The sequence below is a fragment of the Cicer arietinum genome, chromosome 4, assembly GCF_000331145.2.
Source record: "Cicer arietinum cultivar CDC Frontier isolate Library 1 chromosome 4, Cicar.CDCFrontier_v2.0, whole genome shotgun sequence".
NCBI lineage: Eukaryota > Viridiplantae > Streptophyta > Magnoliopsida > Fabales > Fabaceae > Cicer > Cicer arietinum.
In genome coordinates, this window is record NC_021163.2 from 63,812,871 (window position 1) to 63,827,019 (window position 14,149).

Below are 14,149 nucleotides of genomic sequence, written 5' to 3' on the forward strand. Positions count from 1 at the left end.
CTCATTCTTGAATGGGTTACCAAACACTTGGTTCCTACTATTGCTCCTGGAGATCATCCTCCTGAGCTACCAGCCCAGCCAACCTCTGATGTTCCATCTCCTTCATCCTCATCAGATGACCCAGCCTCCTCAGATTAAATCTGTTATTATTTCTTTTTGCTGCTGCCAAATTCAGGGGGAGAATGATTATGTTTATATGTTATGTTTTCTGATCATGTTCATGTTGTTAAAACTGTTGTAGTATTACTGTGTTGCTTATGAACCCATGTTTTCTGATCATGTTCATGCTGTTAAAACTGTTGTAGTATTACTGTGTTGCTTATGAACCCATGTTTATGCTTTGTTGAACAAATCTTTAAATTATTATCTAATTATCATGATGTCATATGTTTGGTTAAAATCATGTTATTTCAACACTTTGGCATACATTTAGGGGGAGTAATGATTTTTAGTTTTAAAAATTATTACACATATAATTGAGGGGGAGCATAAACATTTTATCTTTGTCTTATTTAAAATCATAATCTAAAGAATTTTGTCATCATCAAAAAGGGGGAGATTGTTGAGACAAAATCTCTCAAATGATTTTAATGATAACAAAATTACTTAAGAGATTATGATTGTGGTTAATGACTAACATGTGCTCTTGAGTGTATTCATTTAAGTTAATAGGTCATTAATCATTAAGGCAAAAAGAAGGAAAAAGTAATTCTGGCCTGAGGATGGAAAACCCTCGTGAGGATGGAAAACCATGCGCGAGGATGGAAATTGCTCCATGCGCGAGGATGGAAATTGCTGCAATATCTCCAGATCTGGACAATCTGATTTCTCACCAGAATAATTGTGTTTATTCAAATGTATAACAATGTCAAACATGAATAAACAAAGCATTCAAAAGTAAGAGTCAAAAGGTCAAAAGAAAAAGGTGAATATGGCTAGATCTAGTATGTAAAGGAAAGGCTAGCAAAAGTGAAAGCAACCTATCAAGCATGTGCAAAGGTCAAAATCTGACCATTTAATGGGCTTGCACGTTTTAATGCATAAGGAAGTCAAGTTAGCAAAAGGCAACTTGAAACAAGCCAAAAATGGAAGATCACATGTTGCTGCCAGATCTGATCCTCGGACTGAGTATGACAGTCCTATGTCATAAAGTGGCTTTTTCTCTCTTGTCCACATCACCTCAAAAGATGAAGCCAACCTAGACCTTAAAGACTTCGAAAAATGCAGCTCAGAAACAGCCTTGCACTCTGATTAAAGTGAAAAAGCAAGGACATGTCAAGATCAAAGCATGTGCTGCGTGAGGATGGTTCTGCCTAAGCCTAACAAGCTGAGTGGCAGTTCTGTAATTTTGATGAAAACCTTGGATCCTTTGAAAATGAGCTCCAACGGTCATCAAGGGCTTGGATCTCTATAAAATGCATACAAGCTCTCCATTGGAAGACACACAACACACTTGCATAAAAAGATCAAGCATCTTAAAGCTTTTCAAGAAGCAAATCACATCCTCTCTTATTACTTTCTTTGATCCTACACTATATCTTTGTATATCTTTTGAGAAAGTATTAAGTATCAATCACTCTCATTCTACTTTGTAATTTCCTAGTGAGTGAAGCTTGGAAATATTTGGAAATTGATTGTAAGCTTGGTGAAGCTTGATAATACACAGTTGTAATCATCCTTGGGTTGAGGATTGATCTGTTTTGAAAGTTAGTGAAATCTCACAAGGGTGTGAGGACTGGACGTAGCCATCTTTGGGTGAACCAGTATAAAATTGTGTGTGTGTCCCTCATATTCTGCTCCTACTTTTTTACTCAGCTTAGATCTAACGATTTAAAAATCCTATCCTCGAGCTAGCCATCCTCAGCAAGAGGATAGTTTTTAAAACACTTAAAAATTGTTTTTAACAGCAAAATCCCTATTCAACCCCCCTTCTAGTGATATTTAGCTACAACAAATATCAATAACAATTCATACTTCTTTTGAATACTTACTAGGTTCCCACAATTTTGATTGTGTTTTCTTGAGTTTGGTCCACACCAAATTGTTTTGCCATGCCAAAATTAACTATCTTAGGATTAATTTCTTCATTTAAGAGAATGTTGCTTGTTTTGAGATCACGATGAATAATGCGTAGTCGAGAATTCTCGTGAAGATAAAAAAAAATACCTTGAGTAATACCTAAAATAATTTTGTATTGTCTCTCCCAATTAAGTGTGCTCTCTTAACTTGATCTACATATAATATACCCAAACGATTTGAATCTTATAACAATGTAATTTATATGCTTAGTATTTAACAAAGTAATATGATATCTAATTCTATAGATATTAAAACCTACCAAAAAAATAAAAAAATCAAGACTTTTATTATGAACGAACTCGTATACTAGTAGTCTTTCTCTTCCTTCCAGACAGAAACCGAATAGTTTAACTAAATTTATGTGTTGAAGTTTAGCCACTAAAAGCACCTCATTCTTAAACTCTAGATTTCTTTGTCCAGAATTCGGTGACAATCTTTTGACAACAATCTCTTGTCCACCGGAGAGTTTACCCTAAAAATATATCATTTAGGAATAATAAATTTCAAAACAAGTATGATTGCATATCATAGTTTAGTTATGTTTAATAGTTTTAGTTATTTTACTTTGTAAACAACGTCGAATCCGCCTTCACCAAGTTTATTAGAATTAGAGAAGTCATTTGTAGTATTACATATGATGTTGAGATTGAATTACAATAACTCAGATATTTCGATTTTGTCATCTTCTTCATCTTCTTCTTCTTGAACTTTCAACAAATAACTAAAATAAATGTGTCATATATGATATGAGACTATTACAGTTTTATTAAGTAAAAGTTAATTAATTACAGATAATAGAATAAAAAATATTCCAAACCTTACAAACAAAATATGCATTAGAAGATGGACCGATAGAATATAATACAATACCATTTAGAAAACTAATGCTAGAAGAACCACCATGAGCAATAAGCCAAGATCATGATCTAATCTCAATTTAATTAATGCTTGTTAGACAATAAACACCAAATTAATGCTCTAGATGAGAAAATTTCCTCTCTTCCTTTTCTTCATTCTGTGATTCCTACTATTAAATGAGCAAAGTGTGCTTTGAATTACTGAAAGATGAATTATTAATAAAATGTACTTCCTTCATCACAAAAAAATAAACAAAAAATAATAATAAAGAAAATTGATATATTTAAGTGAATTAATTTTCTTTAATATTTTTTTTTGGACAAAGGAAAAATGAATTTAATGTGGAGAAAAGTTGTATCTGAATTGATATCCATATTCCAATGTATATAAATATTACTATATATGGCTATCATTACGGGACAAATATATAACATAATTTAATTTTAATATAATAGAAGGAATTAAAAAGATATAAATATCTATTTTTTGCTCATTAAATTGCATCACAATAGTGTAAGGATCACTAAACAAAAAGAAATCAGGATGTATCAATTCTTCAACTCAATTAAATTACCTCCAAACCTTTTCATAGGCATCCTTACTCTTAAATAGACGCAGATAAAAATGAAGACCAAAACAACAACAACAACAGATACTGCTACGGCAATGGCAATGGTAGTGTTGTTATTGCTTTTTCCTGCACAAAGCAAATCTATCGGTTTAGATCATTCCGTATGTACTAAGATAATAAAATATTAATAAGTTGAACAAGGTGGTCTGAATAATTTTTTTTTATTTTTTTATTAAGGTGGTTTTAATAAGAAAATATGTCATGAATTTTATTAAGGGCACCTTATAAACGATATTTAAAAAATTTCTGTCACTAAGAGGCTAAATTAATATTTAATACATTTTTTCCTCCATCAGATTCACAGGTAATTTAATCAATAAAATTTATATTTTTTATTACAGCACATTTTTGTATAAAAATATTTTATGTTTGCGGTTTTATGATATTCATTAAATTTTTCATTTATCATAACAATTATTGTAATTTTGGTCCCAATCTATAATATGTACCCCTAAAATTATGATTTTTAGATTAAAAATAGTGAATTTTTGTCCTAAAAGTAGTATTTTCTTATCACGTGTATAATTAGAGTAACAAGTTATTATTTTTTGGGGTCAAATCACCATTTCAAGATAAAAAATCTAGATTAAGAAAAAAATACAACAAATGTTATAAGTGAAAGATCAAAAAGTTCAATTTTAAATGTGAGAAATTATTTTCGTGAGTGTCATAAAATAGATGATTAAAATAACAATTAAACTCTTTTTTTTATCAATAGAATATATTAAATGGATATTCAACATTTTCACTTTTTTTCATCCTTGATCAATTCGAACACTGTTTTTTTTACTGTAATTCGAACTCTGTTTTAGGGTTCAATAATATGTAATTTTTCATTACAAGCAATAATAATATAATATAATTTCTACGGTACTCCAAAAAAATTAAGGATGTATTTAATTTTGTCAAAAATTTAAGAGTTTTGGCAGAGTTATTTTTTAACCAACGATGTTACAATTTGGAAGAAAAAAACACTCTCAATTTTTCATAAATCTATAACTCCTTTAAGAAAATATAACAAAATATTGTACCTTGTGAAGTAGTGTTACTACCGGTAGTGGTGGCTGACGGCAGTGGCGGTGGCTGTGGCAGTGGCGGTAGCGGAGACGATTCTCTAGGTGCATAAAAGAGAAAAGATGTTTCAAATTTGATGTTACAACTAGGCCTAACAACTCTTCCACCAATTTTATTTTTACGACAACTCGGAATTTGTCGAAGAGATTCAACCAAACATGAACATCTTCCATTACGCCTAATATTAACATGCATTTTTCATCTTCGGACCATATAATTGCCTCTTTTTTATTTGGACATATATGAGTGAGATTTGATTTTGAACCACTAAGGCAATTGTGACATTCATGCGACAAAACATCACCTCTCCATAGTCCAATTGCATACACTTTGTCTCTGTTTTCGCCGTATGAGAAAATGTAGAAACCGTAGTTGATGTTTGTGTTGGAAGTGAGGGTGGTTAAAAGTGTGATGAGGATGTTGTGGTAGGTACTATTAATAGAAATCGTCGGACGCAATAGAATTTTTTCAAATGACATGTCAACGAATATAAATCAGCGTCAGATATTCTATTTTGTTGGTAGTTTCAACTTAGAGTAGGTCATACCAACGCTAATGGTATCTAACCAACACTATGTATTAGTTTCGACCGTTTTAGCCTAAGCCCGACATCAACGCTAATCGGACGCTAAATTAATGTTAGAATAACTTTTGGCTTATTAGCATGGGCTTTTGGCCAAGGCTAAAATCAATTTTTTTTTAGTAGTTATTAGTTGTGCAGTAACCTCTATGTTACCTTGATCACAAAAGTAGAGGTGCAAGTTTATTGGGTCATATGTTGCGTTGGATTGAGATGTGAAAATTATTAGGCGAAGGAGAGAGCAAAGTAACGATGGAGTGTTAATAGCCATATTAATTGGCTGTTCTCTTAATTGGATCAAAGAATTGAAGTTTATGGTTTTTATTTTATTTTTGATATTATGATGTGGTGAGGGATAGAAGATTGAAAACTTCGGGTATGAATGAGGTTCAATGTTGTAGGTGTATATATTAAAGGAAAGGTTGCCAAAGGCAAACAAAAGAGGAAGTCACCATTCTCGAAATGATTATATTTTGAAGAATTAATTTTTGTCCTTTTGCCTTTGAAATTAGTTTTTTAGGGTTTCATTGAAATTTTATAATTTTATACCTTATCTTTTTTCAATAATTTTCAACATTTTTAAAATAAAATTATTTTCAGACACCACACAAGTAGAGGTATATACTTGGTTGTGCCCCTATCTCTATACGGTTTTGATCGCTTCATTTTTTAGTTTTCTTTTGGTGTCAGTTGTTTTGAATGTGGATGGTAGTGTTGCATTATAGTTGGGATTGGCTGATTTTGGTGGTTAGGTTAGAGACCACGGTTGTACTTTTTTGTGTGGCTACGTGGGAGAGGTAGTGGTTCTTATATCGTTCATATGGAGATTCTTGCTTTGTACGATGATTTGTTCCTTTGATGAGATGTTGGCTTTAGACGAGTTGATTGTTACTGAGACTCATTTCATGTGGTTCAATTTATTAAAATGGCCTTATGTGGTTTTTCATTGGTATATAAATCTAGTTTGTGTATAGGAGTGTAGGTATTGTTTATAACTACCACTAACCTTGATTTTCAAGCAATATGAGACTTTTGGTGTACTGCTAAGGGGGTAAAGGATCAATCAGCCTTCATGTGTGCCTTAGACCTTTGTTTCCCACACACTGCGCCATTTTTCATACATAAAACCACATTTCTAAGGTATTTTCTGCTTCAAGATTTTGAATGTAAGCCATCATGATTTTGTCATTAGTAAAATACGTCTCGGTGGGTTGAGAAGTGTGAGAGTGTTATGGAGTAGTAGCCTTCATGATTTGGTGTACTGGAGTAGTAGCCTTAATTCAAGGCTAATGGGCTAAATGCATGTAGATTATGCCTCTATCTACAACGCCAATGTCGTGACCTCAAGACGCATTTTCAAGGTAGTATATGTTTTTGGTCCTATGCATAAGGTATCATGGTTTTGTGTTTAGTAAAAGATGTCTTGATGAATTGAGGAGTGTGGATATTTTTTTACAAACTACCTTAGCCTCCATTCTTATATAATGTAAGACTTTTTGGTGTACCAGGATAATAGTCCTCCATTTGAGTCTATGGGGCTATAGTATTTGTTAGTTCTTGTGAATGTCTTAGAACATCGTTGTTCTAACCTTAAGCCATATTTCTAAAGTATTGTCAGCTTTAGGTTTTCGTGTGTAAGCAAGCTCTCACAGTTTAATCTCTAGTAAAAGGTGTCTCGATCAGTCAAATGTGTGATAGTTTTGTTTATAAACTTACCCTTACCTCGATTCCTAAGAAACTTGAAATTATTTTGGTATATTAGAACAATAGTCCACAATCGAGGCTAAGGGGCTAAATGATATGTAGCTTAAGCCTACATCTGATGCGACAATGTTCTAAGCACGGGTTGTAAAATCAAATCCATTTTCTTTTATCATGTGTAATAATTACCCCACATCCAATCAAGGGTTGTAAAATCAAATCCATTGAATTGACATATTTTACAATAATCCCTGCAAAAATAATCACGCACGCAGGTAAAGAACTATAAACCATTAAGTTGTATGGAGATGGATGTTAGTAAAAAGCCTTGAATCTTAGAATATATTAATATATGAGGTCGAAATACATGGATTCAGACTTAGGCGGTTGAGCATCATGCTTAGGCGGTTGTGGACCGGTATATTCACATAAAAATTACCTTATAATGGGCCAATAATAGGGAATGTGACATACTAAAGTCCAAAAGAACAAAATGATCACGTGAGGGGAGGTGCATGCTATAAAATCCATTACAAATTGTCTTGAGTATGACAATAAATTCATACATCTTAATAAGTATGTTACCAGAAATTTTTTTAAAAAAATTCTGGTACATAATGAAAAAATATATGTACCGAAAAACTTTTTACACCTTTTACGGTACATAAAGTGTTTTCGAAAAACTTCATTGACAAGTTTTCCGATATTTGACACATATCAGGTATGAATAATTATAATTAATATTATAAAAATATATTAGATATTTGATATAAGAGACGATGTTGTGAATTAGGTTAGAGAAATTGGTATAAAAAATAAAGTTACTATCACAAGATATAGAGACAAGAGAGAAAGGAAGGAGAAATAAATTGATTGATATTAGGTTCGAACAAAGGAGGAAAATACCAGTGTGCTGATAGTTTAACTCAAAGTTCAAAAAAAAAAAATGTGATTGTCCTTTCAAGTTTAGATTTTCGGGAAGTAGCTTCTGTATAAAAAAAAATTAAAAAGTTTTCTGCAGTGTATTTTGTGTACCGGAAATCTTGAATACAAGTTCTCTAGAAGATTAAAAAAAAAAAAACTTTTTAGAAATAAAATTGTTGAAATATAAAATGATAAATTTTTTAAAGTTTTATTATTTAATCGAGTAAAAGTACAAGTATAATTAGAGGATATAGGGTACAATTTTGTTTTGAGAATTATGCGGCCCATCCCCATGGTAACACCCATAAAGTAAGGGCTTTAACCACCAAAATAGGGCCGAAACAACAACTATCAAGTTTGCCACTAAGTCAAATGGTTTTTATTTTTTATTTTTTTTTTAATATAAAAAATGCTAAAAAAATACCTTAAAGGACATTCGCTATAATCAGAGATATTTTTTTTATTGAAAAATATTGTATTTATTACAATGACGAGTGTTTGACTTCAATCTTTCGGACAAAATTTTCTTTTATGAGTTTCTTAACCAATGCTTTTAAGACATAGTTAACAAAAACTCAATAATTTATTTTAAAAATATTTTCATAACAATTAAATGTTTTAAAGAATCACAATTATTTATGTAAGCACATAAACCAGACTACACATATAAAAAATCTAATTCTAATATTATGTTAAATGAATCTCATGTAAAAGAGCGAGTTTAAATGAACTTATAGTAACAATATAAAAAATTTAAATTATCCAATTAGGATCTACTATTTTTTTCATTTCATATTACCAATGTCAAAATATACATATAAAAGTGAGTTATTATATAGCAAAATAATAAATATTCATTAAATGTCGGTTTAAAAAACTTTTATGCTGAACATGTATATCTTTTAAATTCCAAAAGAATATTAAAATGTTAGAATAAAAAAAAGTAATTTCCCCCACGTGTGAACATAAATGGACAAGTCATGGAAATAATCTAATATCTGAGAGTACAAGTATATAGCAACATAAATTAACTTCCAAATTTTCATCCATGTAAGTAACCCTAATAAATAATGTAAATATTTTCTACTAAAAAAACCAACAAATCCCATCAATATCTTATGATAATTTTATTGCCACAGATTAAGAAGATTTGGATGGAGATGATACAAACTCAAACTCCATATAGTACAAATTGGGTCCAAGTCTTCAATCTAAAAAAAATGGCTCCAAGTCTCATCCACTTCGGTAGTGGAGAACATTATCAATGCCACCACCCTCGTCCCATTCCCATACTATAGTGCTTGATTGATGACCCACCAACAACTACAAACCATTACTACACCACTCTAATTAACCAAAACTACACCTACATACATAAATAAATATCAACACATACTACATTACATGACAACACTACCATAATAAAAACCCACAAATTTAACCATCGCCTTAACTTATATAAAAATAAAAATAAAAGTTAAAAAAATTAAAAACTAGATCTCTTTAGAGATGTAAGTGTAATAGAAGCACCCAAAGGCGAAGTACCAACTTGAATCTCAAAGGAATCATAACGCATAAACAATTCAACAACCAAAAGCCTAGAAACCAAAGTAACAAAATCTTTACCGGCACATTGCTTATTACCAGCACTTGGTGATTCAGTTTCAGGTCCATTAGACCAAACCACATATTTCAATAACTTCTCACCTTCTTCACCAACAAACCTATCCCCAACAAATTCCTCAGCTCTATTGAAAATCTTAGGATCCTTAGTCGCAAAAGGTTGATATCCAAACAACAATTCTCCTTTCTTCACCAAAAAACCATTCTCATGATTCTCAATCACCATATCCTTTTTCACTCTCCCAAATTGCAACGGAACCGGTGGATCAATTCTAAAAGCTTCGTAAACCACCGATTTCATCAACGGCATATTCTCCATCGCCGCCATGGTAATTTCCCCTCCGGCAGATCTAACGGCGGACCTAATCTCCTTCGCTAGTTTCATATGTAGACTTACACCACCGCGTCCGATCCATTTCATCACGTTTGGGAAAAATAGCTTAATCCCACCAAACGAATTAAAGCACGTCGCGAATAATAGATTGTGACAAGCCTCTTCTCGCGAAACACCCAAACGAACCGCTTCGTCTAGCACGAATCCCGAAGATTCGTAAAAAAAATCGTAAAGTCTTTGATACTCTTTCTTAATGAGACTCGGGGGGAGACGAAAATTATGGATCATTGTATCTTCTAAAAATTTAGGTAGGCCCAATTTTAAAACTGGGCCTAACTGAAACAGAACCCATTTCTGAATCATTTTTGGGCCGTCAAGCCCAAGTTGAGTTTCAATTGGGTTAACACCGTAAAGTGAACGAGTTAAGAAATTAAAAGCGGCTTGATCATTCGCTTCAGCGAAACTCGCTTTACCTTTCTCACCGAGCTCTTTCTCGAGCGCGTTGAAAAGTTCTTTGTAACATGAACGAAACTCAGGGATGACGTGGCGGCTCCGAGATTTAAGTTGAAAAAACATAAGATTTTTGAGCTGTTCATGTTTGGGTTCGGAGGGATCGAGATAGGAGAGGACTCTGTAACCGCCGGTGAGTTCTGTTGACGGAGTGTAAGTTCCGGTGAAGACATCGGTTTTGTCGATTTTAGTAACGTCGAAGAGGATTGGGAAGCTTTTAGCGTCTAGCAAAACGACGACGTTTGGGTTTTGAGCGATTAAAGGTCCAGGTGGCACGTTTGTACGGAAGATTGTGGATTGGTATTTTTGGATTCGTGATTTGAAGTAATCGTCGCGGCCTTGGTTGTAGAAATAATCGAGACGGTCTTTGTAAGGACCGATGAAGGGGATACCGTAATCGCCGGGGATTTTACGGATCGGAAGTTTGGTGGATTGTGGGGAGAGTGAAGGAGGGTGGAAGGGTGGTTTTTGGGAAACGGAGGATCTGATGGGGGGGAGGAAGGAGGAGGAAGTGGTGGTGGTGGTGGTAGAGGAGTGTTTGATTTGTAGTTGGAAGTATGAAGAGGGGGTGCAAAGAGTAGAAGATGACATGGTTGGTTGGCGGTGGTGGTGGGTAGTTGGTGAGTGTTATGATCTATTTATAGAATATTGAATTATGTATGAAAGTATGACCGATCACGAGTGGAACTTTGGAGTTCTTTTTTTGACTTGACAGATAGACAGAGAGAGAATGAAAAAAGGTGTTTCAAATTTGTGATTTAATAATTGTACTACTTCCGGCGTTGTTCCTTTTGGTTTGCACACTCTAACCCGCATGTGTGTCCTTTTATTTTTGACAAATTAAATGCGCCAAATTATACTCTCTTTTTATTTGTTTTTTTGGGTTCAATTTAATCTTTTAAATATTTTTTTTTGTTTTATTTTGATTTCTTATTTAAAATGTGCAATTGGTGAACATTGTTATCCATTACATACTTCTTTAAACTAATATGTATTAGAGCTCTTTAAAATAATTCTCAAATTAAGTATTACATTTCTCTTCCATTTGATCGGGTATTCGAATTCGTCTTTATTCAAAATAAGATAATGTTTCCTGATAGCTTGACGATGGCTACAATATCAATTTTTGATTGTCTCACCCAACTTTTGATTTGTTTGGTATTTCTTTAGAGATTCGTCGACTCCTTTAAGCTAAGGTTAAAGATTTCATTGTTAACAACATTTGTGTTATCCGTGACATTTTAAATTTATATATTGTGTGTGGTGAGGTTGAAAATGTTGCTATTCCTAAATTTAAAGTCCACGATCATTTAGTATGGTCTCCTTTCACTTATGATAATTTGAATTTCAAAGATGCTTATAATTTTCAACGGCGTTATGGAATTTCTACTATGTGGACTAAACTTATATGGAATTAATGTATTCCTCTATCGTGTTCCTTTCTTCTTTGGAGAATAATATATCGTGGCAAGATGTCCATTGATGACAATCTTTGAAAAATAGGTTGTACCATAGTTTTAATTTGTTCTCTTTGTGGCCATAATATTGAATATGCTCAATATATTTTCTCTAACTGCCCATTTGTCCAAGAACTTTGGTTGTGGCTTGGGTGAACCCTTGCAACTAACATGTTTCCTTCTAGTCTAATAGGTTGACCTAAAGTATAGAATATCGTCATATCTATTGTGATTAATATAATCTGGTGCATTTTGTTTTGTTAGAACCAGGCTAGATTTTTCAACAAGAACATTCCTCTTCATAGATCGATTTTTGTCTAATAACTTCTAACATGTCTCTATATGGAAACTCTAGCTCTTAGCACATATATTCTTCCTTTTCTTAGTCCTTAGGGTTGTACAACTTCTCTGTCACATGTCTCTTGCCAAAAGCCTTGAGAATTCTTCAGGTCATTTGACAACCTCTTCCTTGTTACATAATTAAGTGTAATACCTATGAATCTGCTAATGGTAGTCCCGAGCCTTCTGTTTGGAATGGTACTTTTAGATATTTTAGTGTTGTTTCTCTTGGGTGTTTCACAATGCCTTTAGGTACTTATAATGCTTTATTTGCGTAGCTTATGACACCATTTTGGCAATTGAGAAAACTTTTGAGAAAGATTGACATAACATTTGGTTAAAGTGCAATTTGATATTAGTTGTTTCTATTTTCCATAACTCTCAGCTTGTTCCTTAAAGACTTCAAAATAGATGGAAATAATGTATTCATCTTACCTCTCAAATGAGGTTTTATTGTTCCCATATTTTTTTTTTTTGCTGATTTATAGGCCAATTTTGGTATTCTAGCATGAATTTTGTGTGGTGAAACACTATTTCTCCTTTCATCTTGAGGAATTTATGGGCTTGAGTTTGGTTGTTGCCCTTTTACCTCACTTCGTATTTTTTACTTTATTTCTATTAATAATATTTGGTGTTGTAAATGATTGTTAGAGTTAGAGGTGTCAACCTAGTTGGGATGATTGACGCTAGTGATACACTGTGCACTCTCTCTTTGGCTAAAAAAAGAACTATCACTCCGACGACCACCTTCAACCACTCCAACTTCCATTGACCACATTTCTTACCTACAACGACCACAACGCTGACCTCCACCAACTACCGCTAATCACCACTGACAACTTTAGATAACCACTTCGACAAACGCCTATTGCCATATTTTTTAATATAAAATTATTAATATTTTTTATAATGAAATTTTTTATATATTTTATTTATGTACTAATGTATGTAATGTTTTTATGTGTTAATATTTTTTTTGTCAAAGAAATAAGGGGAAATTCTACATAATAGCTGCAACAAAAATTTGTATGTAAATGTTTTTTTGATTTAAAAAGTGATACACATGAATATACATTAATACTTGCAAATACTTAAAACACTTAACAAATATCTTATAAGCATTAATTCCCATGGATATGAATAAGGTACAAATATCATTTTTATTTAATGGATGGATTGCGACTTTGTTTAGGGATGATAATGGATATCCACAAATACTCTCTCATATATAATAAACAAAAATAATTATTTTTACTATTAATAAGAAAATTAATTAAGTACAATGAATAATTTTCTAGATTTTATGTAAAATGTAATCTAAATTTATCAAATAATTTATTTAAATGTAAAACACTCTACTACCAATATTAGTCATTCGCTGCGGAATCCAAGTCGATCCAGCCGTTATTTTGTGAATGGAAACTAATGTAGGGATACAGGTTTACAAATTGTCTCCACCATTATCGGTAAAATCTTCATTCATTATTGTCATTCTGGATTTGTTCATTGTTCTCTCTTTCATATATTTTTGTCACTCTCATTCTTTCTATTTCTCTACTCATTTTTTCTTTATTAAACAATAAAAAATAATCAATAAAAAAAACAACTGTATTCCTTTATGAAAAATAAACAAAGCAAAATTAACATTTAATTTGAGTTCTGCGTGTCTAAATTCAAATGTTTTTTTGAATGGTAGTCATCCAAAAATTAAGATTCTGTTTATTATTATCAAAATGAAACTCTTGGAAATAACATTCTATATGAATGAATGCATGCATGCACTAATCCGAATCAATTGATTTGTACACGAAGAAGATGAAACTATATATTTATCTATTATTACTTTTGCATCAAATATAAACAAAAAAGAATACAAAATCTAAAACTAACTCCTATGCGAAAAATGTATTTAATTAAAAACTTATCACTAATTATAATGGACATTTACATGAATTAATTTAAGAGTATTTTTAGAATTATAACATTAAATATAAAGATATATATTCGCTAACATTTGCTTTTATTTAAGTCCAATATAG

General features: G+C 32.1%; 1 protein-coding gene and 1 pseudogene across 1 annotated transcript; both read right to left on the reverse strand.

Moving 5' to 3' along the window:
• LOC140920132 (cysteine-rich receptor-like protein kinase 25) overlaps positions 1–4,837 on the reverse strand; it is a 14,353-nt pseudogene extending 9,516 nt beyond the window's left edge.
• A 4,113-nt stretch (positions 4,838–8,950) lies between these two features.
• On the reverse strand, positions 8,951–11,099 carry LOC101496543 (allene oxide synthase 1, chloroplastic). Its single transcript, XM_004499052.4, has one exon. The coding sequence runs from the start codon at positions 10,903–10,905 to the stop codon at positions 9,334–9,336; it is 1,572 nt and encodes a 523-aa protein (XP_004499109.1). The 5' UTR covers positions 10,906–11,099; the 3' UTR covers positions 8,951–9,333.
• Between the last annotated feature and the right edge of the window lie 3,050 nt (positions 11,100–14,149).